This window comes from Lontra canadensis, unplaced genomic scaffold (assembly GCF_010015895.1).
Source record: "Lontra canadensis isolate GAN:19392208 unplaced genomic scaffold, GSC_riverotter_1.0 scaffold84, whole genome shotgun sequence".
In the NCBI taxonomy this organism is placed as follows: domain Eukaryota; kingdom Metazoa; phylum Chordata; class Mammalia; order Carnivora; family Mustelidae; genus Lontra; species Lontra canadensis.
In genome coordinates, this window is record NW_022631078.1 from 6,993,956 (window position 1) to 7,009,502 (window position 15,547).

General features: G+C 58.2%; 1 protein-coding gene across 1 annotated transcript; it reads right to left on the reverse strand.

Moving 5' to 3' along the window:
• Positions 1 to 835: 835 nt before the first annotated feature.
• Positions 836 to 12,127, reverse strand: CSDC2 (cold shock domain containing C2). The gene is made up of 4 exons (XM_032882891.1): positions 11,975 to 12,127; positions 3,902 to 4,200; positions 2,612 to 2,734; positions 836 to 2,029 (listed from the first exon to the last, which is right to left on the reverse strand). Exons 1-4 carry the CDS (start codon positions 12,119 to 12,121, stop codon positions 1,867 to 1,869), a joined length of 732 nt encoding a protein of 243 aa, XP_032738782.1. The 5' UTR covers positions 12,122 to 12,127; the 3' UTR covers positions 836 to 1,866.
• Between the last annotated feature and the right edge of the window lie 3,420 nt (positions 12,128 to 15,547).

A 15,547-nucleotide genomic window follows, 5' to 3' on the forward strand; every position in this document is an offset into this window, starting at 1 on the left:
GTACTCTCCCCAAGTGCCTCCCCCAGGACCCAGACAGACGGAGGCAGCTCTGGGCCAGGCGGAGTCACAGTTGAGGGTTTATTGCCAGTGTTAGGAAGGATGGGGGCTGGGGGGGTCCAGGCGGTTTGGACACTGCGGGGCCATGGGTTTGGAGGGGCACAGCCGCCCCCTGCCTCCCAGGCAGCCCTGGCGCTGATGTTACCACATCTTCTGTCCAGGCTAGTGCCTAAAAACGGGGTGTCTGCTCAAAGGAGGGAGTCTCAGGGGGCTCCCAGGAGTTAACCTGTACCCATAAACCTTCCACCAAGGAAGCCAGGGAGTCCTTGTTCCTCTGGGTCAAGTCCTCGGGCCTTGTCCGAACAGCCCGGCTCAGACTAGGGTGTCAGGCTGGGCTATTCCATTTCTCAGCAGCTCTGATCTCCCCCCCCAGCCTGGTAGGGACCGACGTGTGGTGCACGTACCCCAGCTCATTGCTACCCCGTGGGCCTCGGGGCACCTGCAATACTGGGGATCATTCTAAACAGATACCCCTCATCTTGGGCACTTGAGCCTGTTTTACTCACAGACCCGGTCTCGCAAGGATCACTGTCCCTGGCAGGCATTCTCTCGACCCCCATTTCTTGTCCCATCAAATGGTGTGTTCTCTGGGAAGGAGTGTGGTGGTGATGGCGGGGGTAGTGGAGGCAAAGCCTCTCCTTCCTGGCCTCCCAGGCCACACCAACCCCCCCACCCGAGAGCAAATGCACACGGACACATACACGCACAGACACACACACCTTAAGGGACCCAATGCACGAGATCGGGACGATATCCCCCAGCCTCCGGCCTATGGGGCCAGCAGTAAGGGCTGAAGCTTCAGGGTGAGGGTCCAGCAAGGGGCTGCGGGGCTAGTGGCCTTGGGCGAGGGCCAGCCTGTGGGTGCCCCTGCCTGGCCTTGCCTGAGGGGACCCACGTCTGCCTGGTGGGGTCCTCAGCAGCCACATCTGGGCATGGGCAGAGCATCAGCGGAGTTTGTGGGTCAGGGCAAAGGGGATGGTTCCGTCCAAGCCGGGGGAGATGTGCCCCTACCCCTCCACGGATCTATGTCTCCGAGTGGTGGCGGCGTGGCTCAGTGCAGCCCAGGGGAGGGGACACAGCCTTGAGCTCACAGAGCCATTGCCAGGCTGAGGCAGAGGGACCATGGCCGGCAAAACTGAGACCCCCAAACCACCTTCTGCCCTCAGCTCCTGCTTGCCTGCCTCTCCGGGATGCTGAGAGGAGGGAGCAGGTGGAAGGAAGGGAGGCTGGGCCCGTGGCAGTGAGGAGGGTTCTGACTCCAAGGGTTACCCTCCTCCCCTGCCGGAGGCTGGGAGGCGCCCCCAGAGCTCTCGCTGGCCAGGCTTCTGAGGGAAGGGCTACAGGCCACCGTGGGAGGCCCCAGCCCAGGGTGGGAGGTCTAAGGAGCACAAGCAGAGTCTGGTCCCTGGGCCAGGCCTGGAGCAGAGGCAAGGGCAACACGCTTGTATGGACAGGGGCCCACCGGTGCCCCCTGCCTCCTGGGACCAGGCCTGACGCAGGCCCTCGGGCTCGGTGGACAGGAGGGCGAGAGGGTCCTGTGCGGATGTGGCAGGGAGGGGAAGGAGACAGCGGACAAACAGAGGCGGGGCTGGGGGCCTCCCCTTTGGTCCAGCTCACGCAACAGTCACGGGTCACGGGGGGCGGATGGAGGCACGTGCTCACGGCCACAAGCACAGACAGACAGACGTGTATGCTGAGGCCGCCCAGGGGACCGGGCCAGCCAGTGCAGCGGGGCCTGGAGCCCCCAGCTGCCCATCTACCCTGTGTGGCTCCCCACCCGCCCGGCGGCTGACACGTGAGCCCCCCAGCCTAGGAGCCCACGACCTGGCCAGACCACGTCTCGTGGGGAGTATGTGGGGCCAACTGGGTGAGCACCACCTCCACGGCCTGGAACTTCTGGTTCTTGGGTGGGATGGGGCACATCTTGTAGGTCACCTCGTCGCCTTCCACGGGCACGTACTCCCCCTCGATGCTGGCGGGCGGGAGAGCTGCGTCAGCCCAGCAGCGGGCCCCACTCCCAGACACCCGCTGTGGGCTGGCCTGAGGGCTGCCTCCCCTCCCTTCTCAGAGCTTCAGCTCTCTAACTTGTAAAATGGGACTCCGAAATGGTCCCTCCCTGTCTGTGCTGTTTGGGGATTGAGACATGAAAGGCAAGGGAGGTCTGGAGGCCTAGAGAAGCTCAGTGCCCTCCCCAGGTCTTGCCTGGCACCAGGGCTGGGGGCCAGGCCTAGGTCATCTCTCCCATGCCCATCTACCTTCCAGGCTGAAAGACCCAGGGGCTGGCCCCGCCCTCTCAGTTCCCGTGGTGCTGGATCCCAGGGCTCAGCCAGTAGTTCCCGGGGCTTCTGGGGCCAGGATGTCCCCTCCCCACCTGGTCCCAGCCTTCCCCTGTTCCCCCTCCCACGCACCAGCAGCCCCTGCGACAGGAGGAGAAAGATGCCAGGGACACAGACTTCAGCCAGCCAGGGTACAGGCCTGGAGAGGCGTTTCTAGAGGCCTTGCCAGGACCCTGCAGTAGGGGCCCAGCCAGGGATGTAGTGGGGGAGGGACTCACTCAGATACATGCACAAAGATGTCCTCGGATCCATTCTCGGGGGTGATGAAGCCGTGGCCTTGTGAGCGTGAGAACTGCTTACAGACGCCTTTGAACACGGGGCCAGCCGAGGCCCGGGCTGTCCTGAGGTAAGAGTAGGGGGATTAGAGCTGTGGTCTGGGGACTCCCCTCCCTGGACTCCCACAGCCCTCCTTGGCCATGTCTGCCTGTAGAGCCTGTCCCAGGGCTGTAGAAGGTCCTCCCCAGGCCAGAAACTGCACACGGTAATGCTCTGTCATGGTCCCATTGGACAATAAGGAGACTGAGGCCCAGAGAGGGCAACTGGCTCTCCCAGGGTACACAGCAAGCAAATTTCCTGACTCCCAGCCAGTGCCCCTCTCTGTGCAGAGCACCCTTTCCTCCTGAGACGATTCAGGTTTACATGGGCTCCTGCTGTAAGACTTCTGAGTGAAGAATACTCAGCCTGAACTTGAATACTTCTCAAAATGGGGAGCTCACTACCTTTCGAGGTCACGGTATCCTATTCACTTATTTGTCCCTTACCCACTCATTCATCATTTATCAAGCATCTGCTCTGTGCCCAGCCTTGGGTTGGACACAGGGGACAACTAGTCCCATCCAAAACCTCTCCTTTAGGGACACCTGGCTGGCTCAGTCGGTGGAGCACATGACTCTTGCTCTCAGCGTTGTAAGTTCAAGCTCCATGTTGGGTGTAGGGCTTACTTAAAGCAAAAACAAAAAAATCTCTCCTTTGGCCAAGGCAAGTCAGTCTGCCTGTGATCTCTCCAAATCGCCTCTCCCATGTGACCCCAGCCAGCGAACTACCCCAGAGGCCCAAGGCTGGTCTCTGTCTAGTCCGCCCACCCCTCACCAGAGGTCAGTCCTTGCTTCCATTTTGGTCCAGGCTGACCCATGTACCTCGAACACCCAACTTCCTTCTTCACCTAACACGTCCTCCAAACTCACTAGGACCTCATCCCCCCTGATGCCTGACATTGTATCCTCTCTCCCAACCCTGCTGGGTGGAGGTGAACTGTAGACAAATTCCTTCTGGATTATAGACAGCTTATAGGCAGAGACTGTCTTATTCATCACCGGATGCCCTAGTCAGATGCTCAGTAGATCTTAGTGGAGTGAAGAATGAATGAATGAATAAACACAGTAGTTTCTGGAAGGTCCATATCCAGTCCCCTGTCCTTGAGTGAGGACAGCAGGGTTTGATCAAGGATAGGACTGGAGCCTTGTCCTGGGGAAAGATCCCTGGAGCCTGGGCGAGGGGCAGGTACTCACGCTGAATACGTCCTGGTCCGTTTGGTGGGCAGAGGACTGGGCAGGTCCCGGGACGAGACGCCGCCCCGCTCCCAGACCCTGCTGCCCTCCCGGTGGAAGGGGAAGGTGGGCCAGACAGGAGACTTGGGGGAGTGGAGTGGGGGCACTACCGGGGGCGACGTGGGCTCTGAAGTCATGGCGGGTCCCGCGAGAGAGCCTGTTGGGCTCCCGGGCACAGGGGCCGGTGAAGAACTTGGGCGTCCTTGCGGGCAGGGCCCGGCCTGGCCCTGCTCGGCAGCCGCACCAGCCACGGGCTCCGTCTGGAAGGGGGAGAAAGAGGCAGAGTTGAGTGTGGGCCGGGCTGAGCGGCTTCTGGACACCAGGCCCGAGCCTGGAGGGCCGGGCCTATTCGCCGACCCTCACAGTGTGACCTCAGGCCTCTCATGGCCCCACACTGACTCAGAATCCTTCCCAGAAAGACAAAACGGTCTTATAACCTTGCTCTGAGCTGAATTATTTCCCCCTAAAATTCATATCTGGAAGTCCTAAACCCAATGTGGTGGTATTTGGAGATGGGGCCTCTGGCAAGCCATTAGGAGCAGGTAAGGTGGGAGAGGGGTTTGGGGGGCATGATGGGATTAGTGCCCTTGGAAGAAGAGACCCAAAGAGCTTGCTTCCTCTCCGCCACGTGGGGACACAGCGAGACAGGAGCTGTCTATAGGAAGGGGGCTCTCACTAGAACCAGACCATGCTGGCTCCCCGATCTTGGCCCGCCAGCCTCCAGAGCTGTGAGAATTAAACTGTCGTTGAAGTCCCCTGTCCACGGTATTGGGTCACAAGGGATGGTCCAAGCTAAAACTAACCTCCAAGTCCTTCCAGCTTGAGGCTCAGTTCTCTAACTCCAGAGGCCTGGAAAGTGGGATGGGGAAAGCAGCCAGTGACCCTCTGGAACACGGTTTGGCCCAAGTGTGAGCAGTTTCACATCCACACACCTGAGCTCAAATCTCAGCTTCGTCACTGTCACTTGGTGACTTCAACAGTTCCAGGAGACAGTGCAGGCTCTGGAGCCAGGTAACCTGGGTTTGAATCCTGCCTCCTGCCCCTAACCAGCTATGCAGCCTGCCTTGGTCAACGCTTTTAATCTTTGACTCGGTTTTCTGCACTGTAAAATGGGGCTAGTGCTGGTCTTTACTTCACGGCAAGGTTGCTGTCAGGATTCAGTGACTGTCTCCACGCCAGGGCGTGGTAAGCCCTTGGGAACGCTGGTGAGTTTGCCTTAGCCCTATTTTCCTCTGCTCTGAAGTGAGATTGAGAATACTTACTGTGCAAGGTTGCTGAGGGGTCACTGACGGAGTGTGGGACATATCGGCATCTCAGAGATACCCAATGAATGGCTCTCGTCAATGCTCAGCGATAGAAATTCCCTTGTCACCCACTAAGTGCCTGGATGACCTTGAAAAAATTCACCCTATGTTTTCCTCTACTAAAGAAGAGAACATAGTTCTCTCCCCACGGGGGTTGGGAAGTCTCAGACCCTAAGAGACGCTGCTGTGGAACCCCGGGGAGGACGGCTCAGTGTACTGAGCCAGGCTGTGGATGGAGCCTGGGGCCGCAGTGGGGCCAGGCAGGACCCCTGGACCAGGAGCCCTCCAGCTCTGCCACGGACCAGCCGCCAACCTTGGGGAGTACTTCCACTGGCCTCAGTCTCCTCATCTGTATAGAGCAGCTGATAAACCCTGCCTTACTCCCTCACAAGCTATGGTGAGCCTTGGCTAAGCCTAGGCCTTCCCAGAGGCCCCATCATAATCTACAGTTATGCAGGAATGAGGAGGACAGGATTCTCTACCTCCTCAGCACCCTTCTTCACTACCTCCCCCCTCACCCAAAGACCCTAGTGCCTGAGGTAAATCCCTGAGCCGCAACCCTATTTCTGGCCTCCATCTTGTGCCCCACCCCCGCTCCAGCCTAGAATTTCCAGGGCAGAATCACCCTGAAACGCAGTGTGGCAAGGTATGGGAGAGCGGAAAAGTCACAAGATCCAACAGTGGGGCAGGTCTCCTGGCCGCCATTCAAGGTCACACAGCAAGTGGGACCCATCTGGGTCAGGATCATGAGCTGGTTCTGCCGGGCCTCCAGGTGGACATGCGGCCTTCCTCCTCCCCAGCCCCCGCCCCCCAACATGCCTCTCCACCCAGGAGAGCTGGTCCCTCACGGCCCCTCACAGCTCCTCACAGCCCCCTCAAGCCGATGTGGGGTTTTTCTTTCCGAGCCTGCTCCAGGAGGCCGGGCCAGGTTTGGCATTTTTATTCCCATTTTTAGAGAGAAGAAAACGCAATCACACAAGAACTTGGGCCTGAGTGTTCACAGCAGCATTATCCACAACAGGCCCAAAGTGGAAACGAGCCAGAAGTCCATCAACAGACAAGCGGATAAACAAGCCGTGGTCTAGCCACAGAGCGGAACATGATTCAGCCGTAAAGAGGAACGGGAGTCCTGACACCTGCTGCAACACAGACGAGCCTGGAGACCCTTACGCCGAGTGGAAGAAGCCAGCCAGCCACAAGATAGCACGTTGCGGGATTCTATCCATGCAACATGTCCAGAATGGACAAGTCCACAGAGACAGAAAGGACATCAGTGGTTGCCAGGAATTGGGGGGATGGGATCATGGGGAGTACATTCTAACAGGTGCAGTTTCTTTCTGGGGTGATGAAAATGTCCTGAGGTTGATCATGGCCTTGTTGCACAATTCTGTGACCATACTGAAAACCACTGACTCGCCTACCTTGAACGGTTGAATCATACGGTATGTGGGTTATATCGCCATAAAGCTGTTATCAAAAAGGAAACCAGGCAGCAAAACTACCCAAGATGTCAGAGCCAGGACAGCAAGAGACGCCGGGGCCCCACAGTACCCGCTCAGGTGTCCCCTCCGCACCTGGGCACGGGTGGCAGGTGGAGAGATGCTCCCCTTCCTTCTGTCCAGAAAGCAGGGCAGTCCCAGCCTGCCCACTGCACAGTTTCCCGAGCTGGCATTGTGCTTGGTGGTGACAGCCGGTGCTGGGAGGTCGTGGGGAGGAGGGGCAGAGGCAGCTCACAGCCGTTACCAGGGAGACACAGCTGAGCCAGGCCCTGCTCTGGCCAGGCCGGCCAGGCCTCCCGACCCGAAGCTTCTTGCAGGGAAGGGGGGAGATGCATTGATTAACTACCCAGGGTTAGGGGTGAGGGAAGGCCCCTCTTCCTTCCCTTCCCCAAAATGGTTCCCCATAAGGGACTAGGCACCAGAAGAGAGGAGGATGGAATAAGGACAGGGATAGGCCTTCCTACCCTCTGGCCCCACAGGACTGGCTGCTCCTGGCCCTTCAACCCCACCCCAAACACCGCTCTGTGCAAGCAGCCCACAGTTGGCCTTAGGAGTTTGGGCTGAGGGTGCAGAAAAGGCCACCTCCCGGGGGGCAGAGGGTGCTGCCCTCGGATCTCCCCCATCTCCCTCCTCTTCTGGAAAACGGGGAGTGCCAGAACCCTTCCTCCAGAGCTCCTGTAAGGATGAAATGCGAGGCAGTGCGGGGTGGCGGGGGATGGAGAACAGCAGGTGCTGGGCGAGAGGTCGCCCCTCCCAGACAGGGCTGCTAAATTGGGCTTAGGGGTTAGAGGGAGTGGGAGGAAGGTGAGCCCCAGCTGAGCCAAGCCAAGCCCATCCCCACTCCCCTCTTTCCTGTATCCCAAGGTCTTGCCCACCTACCAGGTCCCTGCCCTGCCCCTCAGAGCTTCTTCCTTATCAATTCCTGCAGCTGCCCTTTCAGTGGCTGCCATTATAACTACATTTTGCAGAGGAGGAAACTAAGGCTCAGAGAGACCAAGTCATTCACTCAAGGCCACACAGCAATTACTGTCTGAGCCAGGACTCAAACCGAGGTAATCTGACTCTGGAGCCCTGAGTTCAGGCCCTGCGTTGCCACTGAGTTGCTGTGCGACCTTGGACAGGCTTCCCCTCTCTGGGCCCTGCCAGAAGAGAATAAGGGGACACAGAGCAAACTTCCAGTTCAGACCCTCTCCCCAGGGTGTTGCTGCAGAAAGGAACCAGTAAAGACAGGCTTTTATTGTCTGAATACGGTATCTAGTACAAAAGTCTTTACAGAGGTCACTTTCCCTTCGGAAATCTCCCAGTGGCCCTGAAAGGTTGGAATTTCCATCATTTCTATTTTACAGCTAAGGAAACTGAGGCTCAGGGAGGTGGAGTGACTCACCCAAGGTCACACAGCAGGTAAGTGAGAAGAGCCCAGATTCATCTGAAAGCAAATGGTGTTCTTCTTAAATTCTGCTCCTGGTTCAGCCAAAACACGGCTGGAGTTTTTACTAAAAGACCTTTCCCTGAGAACTGAAGGGGAAAATAAACTCCCAAAAGCAGCAAAACACATGAGTTTGAAGAAAGTTTGTTTCAATTCAGGGTAAAGCCCAGCCCCCAGGGGACTGGGTCCTAGTGTCTGGGAAGCCCTTCAGAACTGGCCGCTGGAGGTTCGAGGACAGGTCGGGACCATTTCTGGCCTGGGCTGGACGCCAGTGACCCTACCCTTCTGAGCCTCAGTTTCCTTATCTGTCCAAGGGCTATTAGTAGCACCTGTCCCGCGTGTGGGAGGGGCTGAGGGGCCGCTGTATCAACAGTCCACCTGTGAGGGCACGTCTCCCTGTCCACATGTTCTGGCTCTGACCCTCCCGGCCACGCTTGTCTTCATTTCCCTGCATGAAGGCCAAACCTGGCCATTCTGCGGACAGAAGGACTAGGGGAGGTAAAACCAGAACATCAGGGCTGTTCAGAGGTAACCTGAGGCGAGGCTGTGATACAGTGTGACTCAGCCCTGTCAGCAGGTGACCATCGTCCTGGTGCTGGGGCTTCTCCAGTTCTCAGATACCCCAAAAAGACAGGGCAGAAAATGGCTGTCAAAGTCCTCTCTTGACTGTGCGAATGTCTCTTGTCTGGGGCAGAGTAGGGAAAGCCAACTGGATCAACCCCCCCAGTGCTGTGTGACCTGGGGCCCACCCTTGACCCTCTCTCAGCCTCACTCTTCTCCTCAGCTGCTTGAATCATCGCTGGCCCAGATGCCTACTGAAGGTCAGTCCAACTGCCCTCTGAGGTTTTCAAAAAAACACATGTAACTGCAAGGAAATTGCATGCCAGGCACTGGGACCACAGACACGGGAGGAGAGAGCCCCAGCCTGCAGGGGGAGGACCAGACTGACCAGGGCACAGAGTGGGAAGTCCGAACGTGACACGAGGCACGGCTACCACATATAGATCGTTAGCCACGTGGCCATGCTCTGCCAAGTCCTTGGCCCCATTTCCTCAGGTGGTCCCCACAACACCCCTACGTGACAATGACTGTTATTAGCCCCATTCTTCAATAGAGTAAACTGAGGCCCAGAGAAGGAAAGAAGCTACCTGGGGTCACACAGCTGGTCAGGGACGGTGCTTTCTGCACGTGAGATTGTGGGAGGGGGGAGGAAAGCTCCCTGACATCTCCTGCCCTCCTCTGGTGAAGGAAGAACGGGGGTGTAGAAAAACTGGGGAGTCAGGCCTTGGGGTTCTATTTCTGGCTTTGTGCCGACTCAGACTATGACCTTGGGTGAATCACTTGCCAACTCTGGCAAGCCTAAAAACAACTCCCCCAGAGAGTATGTCCCAGCCCTGAGCCCCCATGTGCAGGAGCAGCCAGGGGCAGGAGAGGGTACAGTGGCTTATAAAGGGGAAGGACACAGGGCACTGGATGGCGGTGGGAGGGCTTTCTGAATGTTGGGATCTTATCTAAGGTCGGTCGGTCGGTGGTCCTAGGAGCAGGAGGAAATAGCCTCAGGACCACCAGCCAGAAGCTGGCACTTCCCCAGCCCCTCCCCTCCCCCAGCCACCTAGACAGTCCTTAAAATACCTCAGCAGCTGGAGGTGACCTAATTAAACCTGGTTCTTCTCCCTCCTACAGCGTGTGCGTGCGCGTGCGTATACGCGCGCGCGCGCGTGTGTGTGTGTGTGTGTGTGTGTGTGCATGCATGGGGTTAGGGGCTGCCCCAGCCTATATTTGAGCTTCATGAAGACCTTTTCACTCTCCTTGTCACATGCCCCTACTGCCTGGGGGAGGGGCCGCCCTGATGAAGGCCTTCGGGCTTCCTTGGCACCAGTGAGGGTAAAGATGCCAGAAGGGGCCCTGCAAGAGCCGTGCTCACATCCCATCTCTGCCAGGCTGTGTTACCCTGAGCAAGTCACTTTCCCACTCTGAGCCCCCTAGAGAGAGGAAAGGATTGGTCAAAGTCACACTTAAAGCAGCTGAACTCAAATCAGTGTGACCTCAAAGCCCAGAGCTCTCCGGGGTGCCAGCCGCCACGCCAGTGACCATCATTCCACCGGCTTTGGAGCAGGGGGGAAGCCCCCCACTACTTGTTGTTCCCTACCTGGCTGCTCTGCGTGGACACGGGCCCCAACTGCCCCAAGCCCCCTTCCCACCAGGGTCCAGCTGGTGGTGACCCAGAGATGCGACCCTCTCACCCAAGCCCGGAGCGCCCTCTGCTGGTGCCAATCTTGGGGCGCTGCCTCCAGACCCGCCCGTGGGTGTCTCTTCCCCACAGGCTGGCGGTGTAGGTCCCCCTATTCCTCCCTCCAGAGCCCCTCCATGGCCAATGGGCTTCCGTGAACATTGCCAGGCCTGGGAGGGGACTCTGTGACCCAAACTGTCCCTCGGCCTTTCCCAGGCCTCTCTGTGACCAGTTCCTGCTCAGATCTTTTTTTTTTTTTTTTGGAGTGGAGGGCAGACAGATCCAGAGGGGTGGGACAGATATGGGAAATAGATGCTGGAAAGGACTTCAAGGAAATGGTTGGGGTAGGCGGGGCGGGGTGGGGGGAGTCTGGGTGAAGGAAACATCCAGAATTTGGAGGGGCCTCTGGGATAGAGTCAGTTTTGGGGAACTGGCTCCGCGTTCTCCAAGGGGCTGCAGACTGCCCCTCCCCATCGAGAGCCCAGTTCTGGAGCACATCCAGGTGGGCACGGTGCCAGGCTCTCAGTGAGGTTGCCCACCCTCCTCCCGGGCGCACTTCCTCCTCCCCTCCCCCAGCCCCAGCGGATGCAGCAGTTCACACTCTGTATTTATTATTGTTCTCGCTCCGCGTCCCTCCCCTCTCCCTGGGAAGAGCCTGCAGGCTGGCAGCTTGGCAGGAACCTGCTGTCTCCCTTGCGGGTGCCAGCATCAACCCTTATCTCTGCCCGGACTCCTTGTGCCCAGGCAGGCCACTCAAGGACTTGGGGTTAGCCCAGGCTGCCCCGAGTCCCCGCATCCCGCAGCTGGGGGCCAGCAGCCCCGGGCTCAGCACCCTCTCCACCTCCCACCCCGCCGCCCCAGGGTTGCACCCTGGCAAGGGTGGAGGTCAGAGCGAGACCAGCAAACAGGGGAGAGGAGTGGCCTCCGGAGAGGCGAGTGCTCTGGGTGGGGGCTGCTCCGAGGCGAAGATAATTACAGGGAGCCGCCTCTCCAAGCCCATTAACACAATTATCCCCACCGTGTTGGGGACGAAATAGAGTCAGGACGACACAGCTGCTCCAGGTCCAACTGTCTGCCTGCCCTAAATGGTCGGTCCCCGGGCCCCAGCCCCGAATTCCAGGGGGACAGACACATGGCCCCTGCTGCAGCTCCCCTCTGGGCATCTGGTAGGAGCACAATTATTCCCCAGTCATTTCTCTTCCCCCGGTTCCCAGACGGGAGGCTGCGGCTTGGCAGGTGTTTGCTGTTCTCTGCTTCTTGGGCCAGACACAAGTCCCAGACACAGACACACACACACAGACCCACACACACAGACACACACGGTCTCACAGGGAGCCACACGGCCTCGGCTTCCCTTGGGGGCTTGGAGGAGGGAGGGAGGGAGGGAGGAGGGAGGACCGGGTGGGCTCATCCACAAACCCTCCAACACCCTCCTCAGTAAACTGAACGGGGCTGGGCCAGCCCCAGGGGAGGGACCCACCTTCCCAACCCCGCGTGTCCTACCTCCCCGCTTGGCCCCTGCCAAAGCCAGTTTCTCGAGCTGGTGTGCCCTCGCCGCCCCGTCCTGTCCCTTACCTCTCCGGGGCAGCCGAGGTCCAGCCACCGCCTCCCGCAGCCGCCTTCAGCACTCTGCCTCTCTCTGGCCCTCGGAGCTGGCCAGCAGGGGCCGGGTCTGAGATGTGTTGTGTGTACGACTGTGTGTGTGTGTGTGTGTGTGAGCATGCGGCACCTCGAGCCCCTCACTCACTCACACACGCCCTCCTCCTGACGTCAGGAAGAGCAGGAGGGAGGGACTGGGATGGGAATTTGTACTCCCTGCTTAAAGGGACCCAGGGCCCTGCTGCCTCGGGGCCAGACACCGCCTACTGAGTCAGGCGCGGACGGGGTGAGGGAGTTTTAGCTGCGTCTCTCCCGGCCCTAAAGCTTCTTTTTTTGGAAGGTGGCTTTTATTGCCAGGCTGGGGTATAATTTGCCCTGCCAGGTGGGAGTAGCTGCTGAGGAATGCAGGGGGGGTGTGGGGCGGGGTGTGGGGTGGGGGGGAAGAAGCTGGAGCAGCCCACATTCCTGACAATTAGAGAGCTGGTGGGTGGGCGTGTGTGCGTGCGTGTGTGCGTGTGGGTGGGTGTGGGGGGTGTACATGCGACTGTGCTGGGGGCCACAGGGTCTGGGCCAGGTGCAGTGGTGAGTCTGGAAGAACAGAGGAGGGGGAGGAGCCCTCTCTGAGGGAGCCCCAGACAAGGGCGGGGCAAGCCCTGTTTTGGGGACTCTCAGACCTTCCTCTGCCCTCTGGATCCTCAGTGTCCCCGGCCTCCATTAGCGCTGACACTGTGCTCAGGTCTACCCTTGCTTGGTGGAGATCCTTGTCTGCAATTATGGGAGCTCCTCTCCTTCTCTGGCCCACAGTAGATGGTGTTTCTGTTGAATTGAATTGAATTGAATTGAATTGAATTGAATTGAGAAGCCCCTTAGGGGGGGATAAGCTTGCTTCTCTTTTTCTCTCTCTATCTCTCTGTCTCTAGGATGGACAGCCCCTGCACCCTTCCCAGTTCCCCCGTCTCCACATCGGAGAGGCCCTGGGTGTGGATCTCCACTCCAGCACTCCCGGGCCGTGATCACTTGGGAGAATCTTTTACTGACTCTGATCCTCCACAGCCTCTCTGCAAAGAAGGGAAGAAGGCCCTTTCTCAGCGGTGCTCCATGTTTGCAGAGCAGTCTGCGGTTAAGCCTCAGGCCCCGCTAAAGAGGCCTCCACCAAGGAGTTTCTGTTCCTCCCCACCCCTTCTCCTAGGCCTCAGCTTGGAAAGAAGGAAGGTTTCCCGCATGCATCCTTCATCCTCCTGAGGCAGGCTGGCATTTCAACAGAAGTCTTATTAAAATCAAAAGGAGGAGGGAGTCAAAAAGGAAATGATCGAGAAAAATGCAAATAACAACAGCCAGTAAGACACACTGAGGGCTTCCCAGCTGGCTCTGCCTCACCCAAGGCCCACAGGGGTCCGGCCATTTATGACCATCGCCCCTGCTCTGCTGCTGAGGACGTAAGGCTCAGGTAGGAGGAGGGAGTTGCCCGTGTTCATTATCTGGCTAGAAGGATATTAAACCCAGGGCTGTCCAATGCCACCACATATCCCTGCTCTTCCAGAACCTCCCAGAACAATCAGGCTCAGACAGTCTAGGTTTCTGATCCTGCACAAGAGGTGGCCCATCCGCACCCGAGGTCTGGAATTCGGATTCTGTTCCACTCACTAGACTGAGAACCCTCCCAGTGGAACCTCATCCCGCTTGAACCCTTCTCTTCCCTCTTGGTCTTCCTCTCTTCCAAAGAGAATCGTAGTTTTCAAAGGGCCCACTCGAGCACCAGCTCCCATGCTGCTTGTAACAGCTCTGGATGAGGAAAGGGGCTGGGAGAGATGGGGGACCTCGCTGAGTCACCCAGCGCGGAAGCGACAGAGTGACAGATCAGGCTGTGGTCCCATTATGTTCTCACGCTCCAGGAGAAGGGCCAGGGCTGGGGTCGAAGCCCGAGATCTCCCCACTCACCACCCACTGTCCCTTCTGGGGGGAATGGCCCCATGTTTTCATCTGGGGAATGCCTTCTCTCTCCTGAGCCACAGGAACCCCAGCGGCCCATCAGAGCCAGAGTCGGGAATTGGGTTGGAACGTCAATGCCAAGGTCGGCTCTTCGCACAGCTCCTGAGTTGGCGGAGATTGGATCTTGGCTGCTGGTAGCCGAGCTGTGGATTACAAGCCAATGATGGGTCAAGAATGGGGAGCAGCCAGGGGGGACTTTTCTGAGGGGATGATGTTTGAGCTGAGCCCCAAGTGACAAGAAGGAGCCAGACTTGCCAGAATCCAGAGAGGAGGCTGGTGTGGCTGGAGGTGGTGAGGGAGGTGAGGGGGAGGATAGGAGACTGGAGGCCAGGAGGCAGGGCCTGAAAGGCCACCTATGAGAGCTCGAGGCCTGGTCTGCTGTGGACAAGGACAAAGCCGGGGCCACGGGCCCGACCCTCACTTTGTGGCCGGCCTTTCTTGGAGGGCCCACCCGCCACCGGCAGACATGAGTGGGGGCTTCCAGGCACCCTGAGAGCCGTGAATGAAGGAGGCTGGGCCGAGGTTTGAAGTAGTGTTGTGATTATTCTCGACAATGAGGAGAGGGCACAGCTGTTCATTCAGGAAATGAGCAGCCCGTGGCACCACCCACCCACCCACCAGACGCTGAGTAACAAAGAAATTGTCTGCTTGAAACCAGGGGTTCTGCCGTTGAGGCTATTTTTGTGAAACGCTGAGAATTCAAAAGCTCATCTCCTCGAAAGCCTTCCTCGCCTCGGAGAATCTGGAGGTGGGTAAGGGGCAGATTAGCCCAAGGCCTACTGATTCCCTCTGACTCACAATTCCCACCCTGTGACCCGCTGCCAGCCCACCCACAGGGGCCAGGCCTGGGCCACCCTGGCCTTGAATCCATAGAATGCCTTAAGATACATCCAACCTTAAGACGTGGGTGCCACCCGTTGGACGGACGTGGAAACTCAGGCACAGAGAGGTAGAGAAACTTGCCGGGTATCACACAGCTGGTGACGGAGCTGGGATTAAATCTCAGGAGTTCTGGCTTCATTACCTTCTCATTCCTTCTGCTACACCACACTGCCTTCGAGATGTCTTTTTGGTTCCCTGGATGCCCATCTCCTTGGCCATGGGACTCTTCTCCAGCGGGTTCTAGTGATTTTGCCCCGTAGATAACAGTGGCTTTTCCATCCTCTCTTCCTGTCCCCCGGCCATCTTGTCCAGTCCGACCACTGCCCTTCTACCAGAGAAGGTCTATTTCTGCAGCTTGGACCACGTCCTTCGTTCACTCATTCAAACATCTGACAAATATTTATTGACTCCTCAGGCAGTCTAGGCTGGAACACAGCAGTGAACCAGACAGATACACGCCCTGAGTTTATAAAGCTCATGTCTTATCTAGGAAGAGACATAGTACCAAGTATGCAAACGAATAAATGTATAACCACACATTACGAAGACAGCACAGAAGCAGGGTGGGAAGAAGGAGACAGGCAGGACTGAATCTACCCACTTAGGGCTGAGAGAGGCCACTTGGAGAAGGAGAAGGGGCCCTTGCAAGCTGATCCCCAAGGGTGAGAAGGAGCCAGC